This window comes from Amblyraja radiata, chromosome 23 (genome assembly GCF_010909765.2).
Source record: "Amblyraja radiata isolate CabotCenter1 chromosome 23, sAmbRad1.1.pri, whole genome shotgun sequence".
Classification (NCBI taxonomy): Eukaryota; Metazoa; Chordata; class Chondrichthyes; order Rajiformes; family Rajidae; genus Amblyraja; species Amblyraja radiata.
In genome coordinates this window covers 18,955,527-18,968,744 of record NC_045978.1, presented here as the reverse complement: position 1 = coordinate 18,968,744, position 13,218 = coordinate 18,955,527, and the positions used below count along the sequence as shown (strand labels likewise).

Sequence of the window (13,218 nt, the reverse complement as noted above, 5' to 3'; positions counted from 1 at the left end):
ACCTATTTTTCCATTTTCTATGATTTTGTCTTGCTAGAGGTGTCATGGCATTTCCATGACATGATTGTTATTTGCCACTTAGTAGTTCATGCCGGAATGTTGTTTGGTTTTTGTTCAGTGCTTGGATTAGTCTTCACTTCTGACTTTATGAAAGGAAAGTCATTGATGAAGCAGCTGAAGATGGCTGGACTAGCACATTGCCCCAAGGAACCCATGCAGTGATGTCCAGCGTCTTGTTACTTACTTTTAAACATTTCAAGAGTTTACCTTGTGATTCTCACCCCAGGGCAACAGAGCGGTGCAGCTGGCAGAGCAGTGCCTCACAGCACCAGAGACCTAGGTTCAAACCTGATCTTGGGTGCTGTCCATGTGGAGTTTGCACGTTCACCCTGTGACTGTGGGTTTCCTCCGGGTGCTCCCAAATCCCAAAGATGCCAGGTTTGTAGATTAATTACTCATAGGGTCATACAGCATGAAAACAGGCCCCTCTGCCCAAACTGACCAACATGCACCATCTGCACTCGTCCCATCTACCTGCATTTGGGGCATATCCTTCTAAATCATTCCAATCCAAGTACCATCTAAAAGCCTTTTAAATATTGTGCCAGTACCTGCCTCAACTACCTCCACTGGCAGCTTGTTCCATATACCCACCACCATTTGAGTGGGAAATGCACCCGCACTGTGAGAAATATTGTCATCAATATTCATGGCACCAATGAACACTGTGTACCAGGGTGGTTACACACTCTCAATATCCTGTCACATCATTATACAGTTAACAGAGTTGTGCCAATTTTGAGTCAGTTGGGCGTCACCATGTCTGAAGCTTCATTACCTACTTCAGCCTCAGTTTTCTCCTGTATTGCACAAACAGCTCTCCCCTGCTCTCAGACTCCAATGTCTTCTGGGAAGTACTGGTTAGGCATTAAAAAAGTAATATTAATCTATAGGTCTCAATATTCCTTCTAGGCACAAGGCAGCACAGAACTCTGGGGAACGAAAACTGCATTTGCTGGAAATCTGAAATAAAAACTGAAAATGCTAGGAACACTCAGCAAGTGAGCCAGCACCTTTGGAGGCAGAACAAGTTAAAGTTTGAGGTTCTCAACGGTGTTTCTCTTTTCACAGATGCTACTTGACCTACTGAGTATTTCCTGCTTTTTCTGATTTTATTATATAGCTCTTTGACATTTCCACCCTGGGAAAAATATTCTGATCACCTACCCTATCTTTACAAATTTCTATCAGCCTCCGTGCTCCAGAAAAAACAACCCAAGTTTGTCTGACTTTTCTTTTTTAGCTAATACCTTCTAATCCAGGCAGCATTTTGGTTAACCTCTTCCTCATCCTCTCCAAAGCCACATCTTTTTTATAATGGGGCAGCCGGAACGGTACACAATATTCCAAATGTGTCCCAACCAAAGTCCTATAAAGCAGCAAAATTACTTCCTGACTCTAATATCAAATGCCAAGACCATTGAAAGCAAGTTTACTATACGCCTTCCTTACCACTCTATCTACTTATGTTGCCACTTTTAGAGAGCTGTGGTCTTGAACCCCAAGATTCCTCTATGCATCAAAATTGTTAAGGGTCTTGTCGTTAACTATATACTATCTCCTTACATTCGACCTCCCATTGAGCAACACCTCACACTCGCTCACATTAAACTGCCACCTGCCATTTCTCCACCCATTTCTGTAGCTGATCTACGTATATCCCACTGTATATTCTGACAACATTCCTCACTGTCACCTGCAAACTTACTAAACAACCCGTACATTTACGTTCAATTTGTGTATATGTATAATATAAAACAAACAGCAGAGGTCTCTAACATAGGTTACAGCGGAACTCCACTGATCATAGCCATCCAGCTGGAATAACACCCTTCCACAAAACCCTGTCTTCCGCGAGTAAACCAGTCCCTAATTAGTCCATATTCTTCCAAATGAGAATAAATCCTATCCCAAAGAACTCTCTCCAGTGGTTCCTAGCCACTAATGTGAAATTTACCGGCCTATAATTTCCTGCACCATCTCTACTTCCCTTTTTAAGCAAAGGAACAACATTGAGTACTCTCCATTTCTTCGGGGCCTCATCTGTGAAAGGGCGCTTGAAGCAAAAAACCTGATTCACAATCCTGACCTCAATTTCAGCAGGATGCAAGATTACACAATCCACTTCCCTAAATGTAAGGAGTCTACTCAATCCTAATATGACTAGTCCTCTCCAACTAACACTCTTCTTTCTCAACACGAGGTCAATCCAATCTGTTCAATACGAGGTCCCCTTCAGCACACACTCCTCCCTCAACATGAAAAGTCCCCTCCATCAAAAATTGCTCTCATTCAGTACAAGGTGACCCCTCCATCAAACACACCACTCACTCCATGTAGGAAGTCTCTCAAATTGAACATACCTCATGGGTGGATTTTCCAGCATTTAGCCCTCTAGCCCCCTTAAAGTGACTAATCTTGTGCATGATGTTGAACTTATTATGATGACAGAAACTGTATTATTCTCAGCTTTTCACCACCAGTCTGAGCACTTTTCTCATCCGGGTAAATGAGTTGAGCACGTTGTGGAGCAACTAATTACTGTTTATTAACAAAGACTGGGTCATACCCACTTTAAAATTACACGACAAAGATAAGCTGCAGTTTGATGTGGATACTTCATGGCGCATGAGGTCCCCATGTTGATTCAGTACGATATCAACAGGTCAGGAAGAAGCTGTTGAAGTATGCTATAAAGCGGCAACTTGTCCAGGCCTAGGATCAGTGTTCATTGTACAGATGAGTCACTGGGTTGTAAAAAGTACAGAACGCAGGAGTTGTTGGGAGCTCATACTTTAGTTTGATCACGGATACTTCACAAAGTGGATCAGCCTTTGTGAGAATTGGGTTACCTCATTCTCCCGTGGAGTGCAATATATTCTAACATGTCCTTCTCCCCTGAGGTTGGAGGAGTTGGGCTTATGACTCAGTGCTCAATTTTTGTGCCCTTTTCCTAATTCTAGTGCATCATGTATCTTTTTGTTTACCTCTAAGTGACTGATGTCGGGAATGAGTCAGTAGTTTGGAAGCCATCACACAGAAAGTTCAGTCTGATGAAGGGTCTCAACCCGAAACATCACCCATTCCTTCTCTCCTGAAATGCTGCCTGTCCCACTGAGTTACTCAGGCATTTTGTGTCTACCTTTGATTTAAACCAGCATCTGGGGTTCCTTCCTACACACAGAACGTTCTAATGGAATTCCATCTTCTCTAGATTAAATAGGAAATATGATAGGGAGAGAAATATCATTGTTATCAAGCCATATCGCAACTCGTCATAGAGATGGCAACAATCATCAAACATTGTACATCTGCCATCTTCATATAATTAATTTCTAGCTGCTCAATCAAGTTTTTTCATCAATTTCACAGTGCCTGCAATAAAACAAAAAAAAACATCAAAGCAACAGAAAATGGTTCATCAAGAGTCAATAGATTTAATTGTCATGTACTGACAACGGAACAATTAAATTGTTACTTGCAGCAACAAAACAGGTCCTAGAAACACATTGCAGTAAACCCTCATTTTAACCAAATCTGTTATAGTCCGAGTTAGTTGTTTCACAGAATGACCACTGAGAATGGAGCAAATGGTGTTTTTGAAGCATTTTATCAGTTTAGTTTAGAGATACAGCGTGGGAACACGGAGTCCGTGCTGTACATCGATCATCCAGACACCATGTGGGAGGTAAGATAGAACCACTGTAGTAATTCCATCCTACACACCAGGGACAATTCACAGTGTGCAGGATAGAACTACCTCAGTGGTTCTATCTTTCCTCCCACATTGCAAAGACAAAGACTTTGTGACAGTGTGGGTTTCCCTCAGGCTTCTGGTTCGGGAACACTCATATGATTATTTCTGGAAACACACTACTCCACATATTTTTCCTTATAAAATCAGTAACAATTGTGGCGTATTCGTTCAGGCCCATTGCCAAGTCCTTGAACATCGCCCAGTCTACAGACTCCACGCAATCGCGGAGTCATTTCTCTGCCTGCCTGATCAGCTCTATGCAGTCCTCATCACTGGAGCTGCACTCTTCAGTCATTGTATATACGCAAGAAGGAGCACAGCCAGGTGGTCTTAATACCCAAAGTGAGGGCAAGGGATGGAGCTATAGCAATCTTTAATGGTGGAATAGTAGTGGCTTGGGGTGTTTGATCCTCTAGTGCTGCATAACCTGTGTTGGTGGTAGGTAGGAGGTGACTTCTTCAAACTGGCCTTATTGTGGTCCCCAGCAACGATGGGAAAGGCATTGGGGTGCGTCGTTTGGTGTTTGTTGACCATGGTGTGCAGCTCCTCCAGTGCTAGATTAATAAATGCCTGGGGCGGGATGTGGACCGTCGTCTTAATGTGGGGGTAAATTCCCTTGGGAGGTAGAAGGGACAGCACTTCACTGCTATATATACAGGTGCGGAGAACAGGAGTGGGACATTACTGTTACATCTGAGCACCATGAAGTGTTTAAGAAGAAGCTGATGCCTCCAGCTCTCCCTTTCCCTAGTACCACCGTTCGGACCATATGATGAATGGAGAAACAGAGTACGCAGCATTCCCTCATCTCTCTTTGGTAAAGCAGCCTTTTCCTCAAGTTCCCAACCTTATTTTCCAGGGACTCATAGTATACTGACTGCAACATAATCAAGAGCATTGGAAGACTAATATATATAATCTAAGAAATGCTTGTGGTAATTTATCAGTTATCTGTTTGAGGGTGAAAATCACTTTATGCTATCCTAGAAATGTTCCTAAGGTAGGCATAATACAAGTCTGATACATATACAGCTTCCCTTAAATTTTAACCCTTCTCAGTCCAGTATCAGTGTCTAAGTATCTACTCTTTTTACTGAATATTACACAGAATCCTTACAGCAAAAATCCAGGAATATAGCATTTGGTTGGAGCAGCGAGGGATAAATTGCATCTAAATCAGCTGCCAACAATGGTGAGAAAGTACTCTAGGAAGTGGGTGTAATGCAAATCGAATGCAGCTCCAACAAGCAGTCAATAAGGACAACAGGCAAGTTGGTACTGTAATATGTGGGTCTAAACAAGGCTAAAGATATAGGACCTTGTTTGCTCTGGGTGATTACATCTGGTGAGCAGGTACTGAAGGACACAGTTGTCCTTCCCCTTCTTTGGCAGGGCAAGATGGGCCAATGAATCGAGTTCATAAGTCATAGGAGCAGCATGAGGCCATTCAGCCCATCAAGTCTAGTCCACCATCCTTCATGGCTGATCTATCTTTCACTCTCAACCCCATTCTTCTGCCTTTCCCACGTAGCCTTTGACACTCTAACTAATCAAGAATCTTTCAATCTCCGCTGCAAAAAACTCAATGACTTGGCCTCCACAGTCATCTGGGGCAATGAAGTTGAGTCGGACTGAGGGGGACACGGGCTGAGGGAGAGGAATTATGGGTGAGGATGTGCCAAAGCGACACAGGCTGCAAAATGAAATTGGAGGTGGCAGGTGTGAGAGGATCAACTAGTCCATGTGACATTTAAGCTGCTTTCTTAGCTCCGCCATGACCCACCGTCCCAGTCTCCTAAAATGTTCCTCTTAAACGCATCTGTACTGTTTACCTCAACCATTTCCAAAGGAATGTTTAAAAGGCATTTCGACATAAAGTTGAATAGAAAAGTCATTGAGGGTTGAGGGCATTAGTGCAGATAGATATCATGATTGGCTTGAACAGGGTGGGTAACAGAGTCTGTTCTGTGCAGTGTGTTTCTGATTCCATGCAGCACGCTCCACGTTTTCATTGCTCTCTTGAGTAAAAACAATTATTCTGAATTTTCCTCAGGTTTTTCTGCAACCATTTTATGGCTATTAGTTACATCCTTCACTTCAGGTTGAATAATTTTCTCTGTAACCACTCTATCATCATTTTAAAGATGTCTAAGATAATTTCTCTGAGGAAAAAAAAGGCTTAAATCTGTTCATCATTTCTCTGCCTGTTCAAGGTTGTATGCAAGTCTCAACAATCTGACAATCTCAGGCAGTAACACCGTGGAATTGGCAGGGGTGAGCTGAGTGAGGAGAGCAGAGATCACCAAAAGTAGATTGAATAGTCAAGGATAACTGCTTGGGTGGATAGGGTGCTCCCTCCTACTGACGGAAATTTGACAAGGGGTGAGGTTCAGTGTTGGTGCCTGGCCAAGCTGAAGCATTGCAAACTGCACAACCACCAGCTTTTCTAGGGGTCCCAGATAAAACATGTCATTCAAGACATTTAATACAAGACCAAACCAAAGTGGAGAGGGCAATCATTAACAATGTCAGTTAACATGGAGCTAAGAAGAAATGTAGAATGATCAATAATTGACTGAGCACACAACTGGATCTCATGAACAATATATGCTCAGAAATGTTATGAAGGACGAGAGATAAATGAAAAATGAGCAACTACTGAGCATGGCATGGCCCACACATCCAGTTTGATTACAATAAATTAATATAATGTCCTTGTACTGGGATTCTAATGGGAGATCTACTGAATGGACCTCTTCCTAAATCTAAACCTATGCAGAATTGTCCTTTGGTCAGTGTGACTTACCCCATCTCCAGTGATGTAATTTCTCTCCCACAATATACAGTAAGACAGTTATAAGAACAGCTACTGTAAGAAAGATTCCCATGGCAAATGGGCTCAGCACCTCCAGAATGGGGTATACCCAGATGGCTGATATGTAGTGAATCCATAACACCCTGAAAAAGAAGGAAAGACAGGAGGATATACATGTCTAAAATCATTCCTTCTTCTCCTTCATGGTTTGCAGCCGGCAAATGTGCACAGACCGAATCTTGGCAAATACTTCCATAAGACCATCTAAATACACCCAACCTCATTCCCCACCTGTACATGCTCACAGCCTAATTGATCCAAAGGAAGATGACATTGTAGGAAGAGTATAAGACGGGGACAGGAACTGGATTGTGATGATGGGAAGAAAACATGCGGACGATGGGGAAGGCCACCTAAGGCATGGGGGTCAGGAGGGGGTGACTGCAATGGAGAGTGAGAAGGCAAGTGAAATAAGATGGTGAGAGGGGTTGGGCAAGAACAGATTGAGAAAGAGATGAGCAAGCAAATGAGGGAGTGATTGAGGGGGAAGTTTAGGGAGAGATGGTAAATGAGGCAGGACAGGATCATATAAAGACAAAGAATGAGCTACAGAGAGGGCAAAGTGGCAAATAAGAGAGGATAAGGCAGTTATTCGAGCGAGAGGAAGGAGGAATAAGAGAGAGTGAGTGAGTGAGTGGGAAAGAGAGAGAAAGGTTATCAGAAGAGACACGGAGATAAAGAGAAAGATGAGTCAATTGAAGGAGGAGAGATAGGTGGGATGATTGAGAGAGCAGGAAATCATGATGGGGAGACAGTGTGTGTGATGTATAGAGGGAGAGAAGGGGATGGAGTGATGGTTGGACGGAAGCGGGAGAGTCAAAGGAAAGATTGGACAGTGAGAAACAGAGAGAGACAGATACAGAGTATGAATTCAAAACAGTTGTATCATTATACATCATTAAAAATGATTACAACTCACCACAGTAAGTAGCAGCTGCAGAAAGTAACAAGAACTGCAATGCCTCCCTTACGATTGGAACAGTGATGTGGCACAATGGTTAGTTCTACCATCAATAGCACCAGAACCAACGTGTGCTGCAAAGAAAAACAGGGACTGAGTGAATGGATCAAGGATCAGTAGTGGACCTCCAGTTCCAGCCGAGATGTTGCCTCTGAGGTGGGTAAATAGTTAATTGTATTATTCGGTGGGATGACAGTAAAATGGAACAATGTCCCTACTCTCACCCGAGATCTCCACTCAAAACGTGAACAGTCCCTTTCACCCCACAGATGCTGCTCAACCTGCTGGGTATCTCTAGCAAAAAAAGTAAATAAGTGCTGGAGTAACTCAGCGTGTCAGACAGCATCCCTGGGCAACATTGGGAATTGACGTTTCAGGTCAGGACCCTTATTCAGACTAACTACTTCCTCCAGTAGTTTGTTTTTTTGCTACAAGTGCTCTGAGACCCATTCAAGCAACTGTCTCCACTTCACTTTTGTTATGTATTTTCTCAGTTCAGTAAAATTGACATACCTTAATTTATAACCTATTAAATTTAAATTCCTACTTCATTTTTGTGTTTTCCCATATCTATGGTAAATCTAATTGAATTCTGATAACTAATACCATCAAGTCAAGTCAAGTCACTTTTATTTATATAGCACATTTAAAAAACAACTCTCGTTGGCCAAAGTGCTTTACATTGGTGGAGGTACTAACGTTACACAACATTGGTTCATAGATTAAGTATATACATAAATACATACATATAGCCCTCACTCAGAGGACGTCAAGAAAGGCTTGAGAGTAAAGATGAGTTTTGTCTCGACTTAAAGGAGTCGATGGAGGGGGCAGTTCTGATGGGAAGAGGGATGCTGTTCCACAGTCTAGGAGCTGCAACCGCAAAGGCGCGGTCACCCCTGAGCTTATGCCTGGACCACGGGATGTTCAGTAACCCCAAGTCGGCTGATCTGAGGGACCTGGAGGTGGTGTGGTGGGTAAGCAGACTTTTGATGTAGGTGGGGGCAAGCCCGTTAAGGGCTTTGTAGACATAAAAGAGGATCTTGAAATTTATTCAGAACCGCACAGGGAGCCAGTGGAGAGAGGCCAGGATCGGGGTGATGTGATCCCTTTTTCGGGTGCCCGTCAGGAGTCTCGCTGCGGCGTTTTGGACCAGTTGCAGGCGAGACAGGGAAGATTGGCTGATGCCAGTGTAGAGGGAGTTGCAGTAATCTAGGCGGGAGGAGATAAATGTGTGATCTTTTCGAGGTCATCAAACTGGAGGAATTGTTTTATTTTAGCTATCGTCCGAAGCTGGAAGAAGCTAGCTTTTACCACGGCATTGACTTGTTTGTCAAATTTCAATGCTGAGTCAAATATCACGCCAAGGTTTTTGACGTGAGGTTTGGGTAATGGGGTAAGGCTTCCAAGGCTGCCTGCTATCATTTTGATTGAGTCTGAGGGGCCGAGAAGGATGACCTCAGATTTACTCTCGTTTACCATCATATTGATCTTTCACTTACTAAGCTTTATTGGCACCTTGGCAGGACAAATCAAAATAGGACGTACATGATAAATGGTAGGGAATTGAAGAATACAGTTGAACAGACGGATCTGGGAATAACCGTGCATAGTTCCTTGAAGGTGGAATCTCATATAGATAGGGTGGTAAAGAAAGCTTTTGGTATGCTAGCCTTTATAAATCAGAGCATTGAGTATAGAAGCTGGGATGTAATGTTAAAATTGTACAAGGCATTGGTGAGACCAAATCTGGAGTATGGTGTACAATTTTGGTCGCCCAATTATAGGAAGGATGTCAACAAAATAGAGAGAGTACAGAGGAGATTTACTAGAATGTTGCCTGGGTTTCAACAACTAAGTTACAGAGATAGGTTGAATAAGTTAGGTCTTTATTCTCTGGAGCGCAGAAGGTTAAGGGGGGACTTGATAGAGGTCTTTAAAATGATGAGAGGGATAGACAGAGTTGACGTGATCAAGCTTTTCCCTTTGAGAATAAGGAAGATTCAAACAAGAGGACATGACTTCAGAATTAAGGGACAGAAGTTTAGGGGTAACATGAGGGGGAACTTCTTTACTCAGAGAGTGGTAGCGGTGTGGAATGAGCTTCCAGTGGAAGTGGTGGCGGCAGGTTCGTTGGTATCATTTAAAAATAAATTGGATAGGCATATGGATGAGAAGGGAATGGAGGGTTATGGTATGAGTGCAGGCAGGTGGGACTAAGGGAAAAAAGTTGTTCGGCACGGACTTGTAGGGCCGAGATGGCCCGTTTCCGTGCTGTAATTGTTATATGGTTATATGGTTATTCTCTAAAATCAACTTAAGAATTGCCCCCATATTTTTGTAACAAAGGGCTGCAACAGCACATTACTTACCATGGCATGATTCAGCCATGTTGGGATGATCTGGTCAAGAATCTTCGGGTAAACAAGCTCACGGTCATAGGCATAAATCAACCAGAAACTCACAACGACAAACTGAAAGAGAAAGAAAAGATTCAGTTCCCCACCTCCTGTTGCAATGTCTTGCTTAGATTAACAGGGATAAGTGCTGATAGCATACAATGGAATTTTCTACCACAGAAGGCAGTGGAGGCCAATTCACTAGATGTTTTCAAGAGGGAGTCAGTTATAGCATTTGGGGCTAACAGAATCAAGGGATATGGAGAGAAAGCAGGAATGGGATACCGATTTTGGATGATCAGACATGATCATATTGAATGGCGGTGCTGGCTCGAAGGGCCGAATGGCCTACTCCTGCACCTATTTTCTATGCTTCTACTTACAAAGCCCACAGGGAATGCCAGGGCTGTGAAGAGCCAGTCCTGTAGAACACCGATACGATAGGTGAAGTGCTGCACTCTTTTATTTGGTTGATGAAGGAGGTTCAGGAGATCCGTGAGGACACACAATCCGAAAAAGCTGGTCTGCAGAATCTGGAGGGAGAATCATACGTATCAGAGAGAAAATCAGAAAACCAAAGGGAATCAAAAATATTCAGAATCAGATATCCTTCATTTTAACACATTTCCATTAATGCCGTAGTTGCAGGCACAACGGTTACAGAAGATGGGAAAGGTGAAAAGGTTGCTGAGAAAGACAGAGGGTTGGATGGACAGGGAATGGAATGCAGGGTGGATCGGTGCAGGCATGTGAGAAAGGACAGTGGGGATATGCAGGGATGGGAGTTGGGTCGAGTGGTGGAGGGAGGTAAGATGATAGAAGTCGTGGGAAACAGGCCAAGAACACTGATGGGAGGATGGGGAGGTAGGACGAGAGTGGAAACAAAAGAGGTTGCGGAGTCAGGCGGAGTGGATGGCAAGAAACCGGCAGGCGGGGTTGAGGTGTCAGGGAAAGGTCAGCGGGGAAAGGAGAGTGAGGGACGGGCTCACCATGTTGATGAAGGTGAGGTATTTCCAGCGCCCGCCATAAGAGGCAGCGCCGATGTGCCGGCCGCCGGCGGTGACTGATAAATTTTGTTGCACAGCAACCAAGTACCAAACCAGCACGGCCAAGTGTAGGCCCAAACCGGCAGCGCGGCTGATCGCCATGATCTGGGTGCAACGATTGTCAGGGGATGGGGGCGGGGCTTGGCCTTGGCCGTAGGGGCGGGGCTGGACCTGATAGAAAGGGGACGGACTTAGATAAGAGGGCGGGACCTAGAAGAAGGGCGGGGTCTGTTCGCGCCTGGGGGCGGGGGCTGTTCGCGCCTGGGGGCGGGGTCTATTCGCGCCTGGGGGCGGGGTCTGTTCGCGCCTGGGGGCGGGGTCTGTTCGCGCCTGGGGGCGGGGTCAACTCCGATCGCAGCGCCGGTGACTTTAACGTATTGGAACAAAACTTGTTCTTTGCTAACACACTAACACCGAACGACACTCTCACACCCATCGCCCCTTTATATTTATATTCGCCCTGATTGTACTTACACCCAGCACATTGCTGATTATTGAATGCTGGAGGGTATTCCACATGTTGCGGTGCTGGACTTCCTCTCCTTAACTGCTCACTCATGGTTGGAGGTGGCAGAGCCGCAGAGAGGCTTAATCTGCTTGGTAGGATTCTGCTCTGTGTAACAGACTCTTCCACATACTGTTTGTCATTTCGGCACTTGATATCGCCTTTACATTCTTCAAGTACCAAAAATAATCTGGACGATGTAGCAAAGTTTCCTGGTCTCTTCGATATCCCGCAGCTCCGCTCTTGCTCCCCCTCCCCGCATTCGTAACAAAGACAGAGTCCCCCTTGTCCTCACCTTCCACCCAATTGGCCATCACACGCAGCACATAATCTAACAATTTTTGCCATCTCCAACGGGATCCCACTACTAGCCACAACTTCCCATTTCCACCCCTTTCTGCTTTCCATAGAGACCATTCCCTCCGCAACTCCCTGGTCAACTCGTCCCTTCCCATCCAAACCACCCCCTCCCCAGGAACTTTCCCCTGCTACTGCAAGATATGCAACACCTGCCCCCCCCCCCCCCCCCCCCCTCGACTCTTTCCAAGGACCCTGACAGTCTTTTCAGGTGAGGCAGAGGTTCACTTGCACCTCCTCCAACCTCATCTACTGTACCGCTGTTCCAGGTGTGGACTCCTGTATATCGGTGAGTCCAAGCACAGGCTCGGTGATCGTATCGTTGAACACCTCCGCTCACCTTCCTAAACCTACCGGATCTCCCAGTTGCTGAACACTTTAACTCCCCCGCCCATTCCCACGCTGACCTTTCTGTCCTGGGCCTCCTCCATTGTCAGAGTGAGGCCCAGCGCAAATTGGAGGAACAGCACCTCATATTTCACTTGGGTAGCTTGCACCCCAGCATTATGAACATTGACTTCTCTAACTTCAAGTAGCCCTTGCTTTCCTTCTCTCTCCATCCCCTCCCCCTTCCCAGTTCTCCTACTAGTTTTACTGTCTCTGACTACATTTTATCTCTACCGCCCACTCCCCTGAAGAAGGGTCTCGACCCGAAACGTCACCCATTCCTTCTCTCCAGAGATGCTGCCTGTCTCGCTGAGTTACTCCAGCATTTTGTGTCCACCTTCAAAATAAATTTACAAGTTATATATGTGTTCTGTGCTGTAGATATCCTGGCATTTAGTTGCCCAATATACATTCAAACACCAGGATTAGAGGATTAGAAAAAAATACATTCAGAATCTTGTGCTTTGTACCTCTGGACAGTGGTGGGGGAAAAGGTGAAACAGGTACCTTCATACTTCATCTCCTTGCATGGAAGGTGTCTTGGGAAGAGAGTGATCCAGAACAGAGATGCTAAAAGAAAAGGGAAGGGGAAGCTACTTTTGGTGGTTGTGGGTCATTTGTTGAGTGGGGAGGCTGGTGGTATAGAGTTAAGGGCAAAAGTGATCCTGGCTGTCTTCCCTCAATTCTAAAGCTACACACATGGGCTGGTGATCAGAAATACAGAAATTAGACGGGATCCAGTGCATCTAATCCTGGAGCTCATTAGGAGCAGAAATCTTGACTAATGCCTTATCTCTCGAACCCAAACATTATCAGACAGTGATCAGAAGCAAGAATACGGGTTGATGAAATATCTCACTCTAAGTTTCTT

The 13,218-nt window shown here is 44.7% G+C and overlaps 1 protein-coding gene across 1 annotated transcript; it reads right to left on the bottom strand.

The window, feature by feature from the left end:
* Positions 1-2,586: 2,586 nt before the first annotated feature.
* LOC116986274 (androgen-induced gene 1 protein-like) lies at positions 2,587-11,275 on the bottom strand. Its single transcript, XM_033041649.1, has 6 exons — positions 11,042-11,275; positions 10,436-10,585; positions 10,026-10,127; positions 7,612-7,727; positions 6,624-6,775; positions 2,587-3,435 (listed from the first exon to the last, which is right to left on the bottom strand). Exons 1-6 carry the CDS (start codon positions 11,198-11,200, stop codon positions 3,404-3,406), a joined length of 711 nt encoding a protein of 236 aa, XP_032897540.1. The 5' UTR covers positions 11,201-11,275; the 3' UTR covers positions 2,587-3,403.
* Positions 11,276-13,218: the final 1,943 nt, after the last annotated feature.

Bases quoted from the DNA above. Each gene is read 5' to 3' on its own strand.
- LOC116986274 (XM_033041649.1), bottom strand. From the start codon at position 11,200: ATGGCGATCAGCCGCGCTGCCGGTTTGGGCCTACACTTGGCCGTGCTG. The intron at 10,128-10,435 runs GTAAGTAGAAGC...TTTCTCTTTCAG, and splicing joins TGGCATTCCCTGTGGGCTTT to TTTGTCGTTGTGAGTTTCTG. The intron at 6,776-7,611 runs GTGAGTTGTAAT...CTTCTTTTTCAG, and splicing joins TGCAGCTGCTACTTACTGTG to GGTGTTATGGATTCACTACA.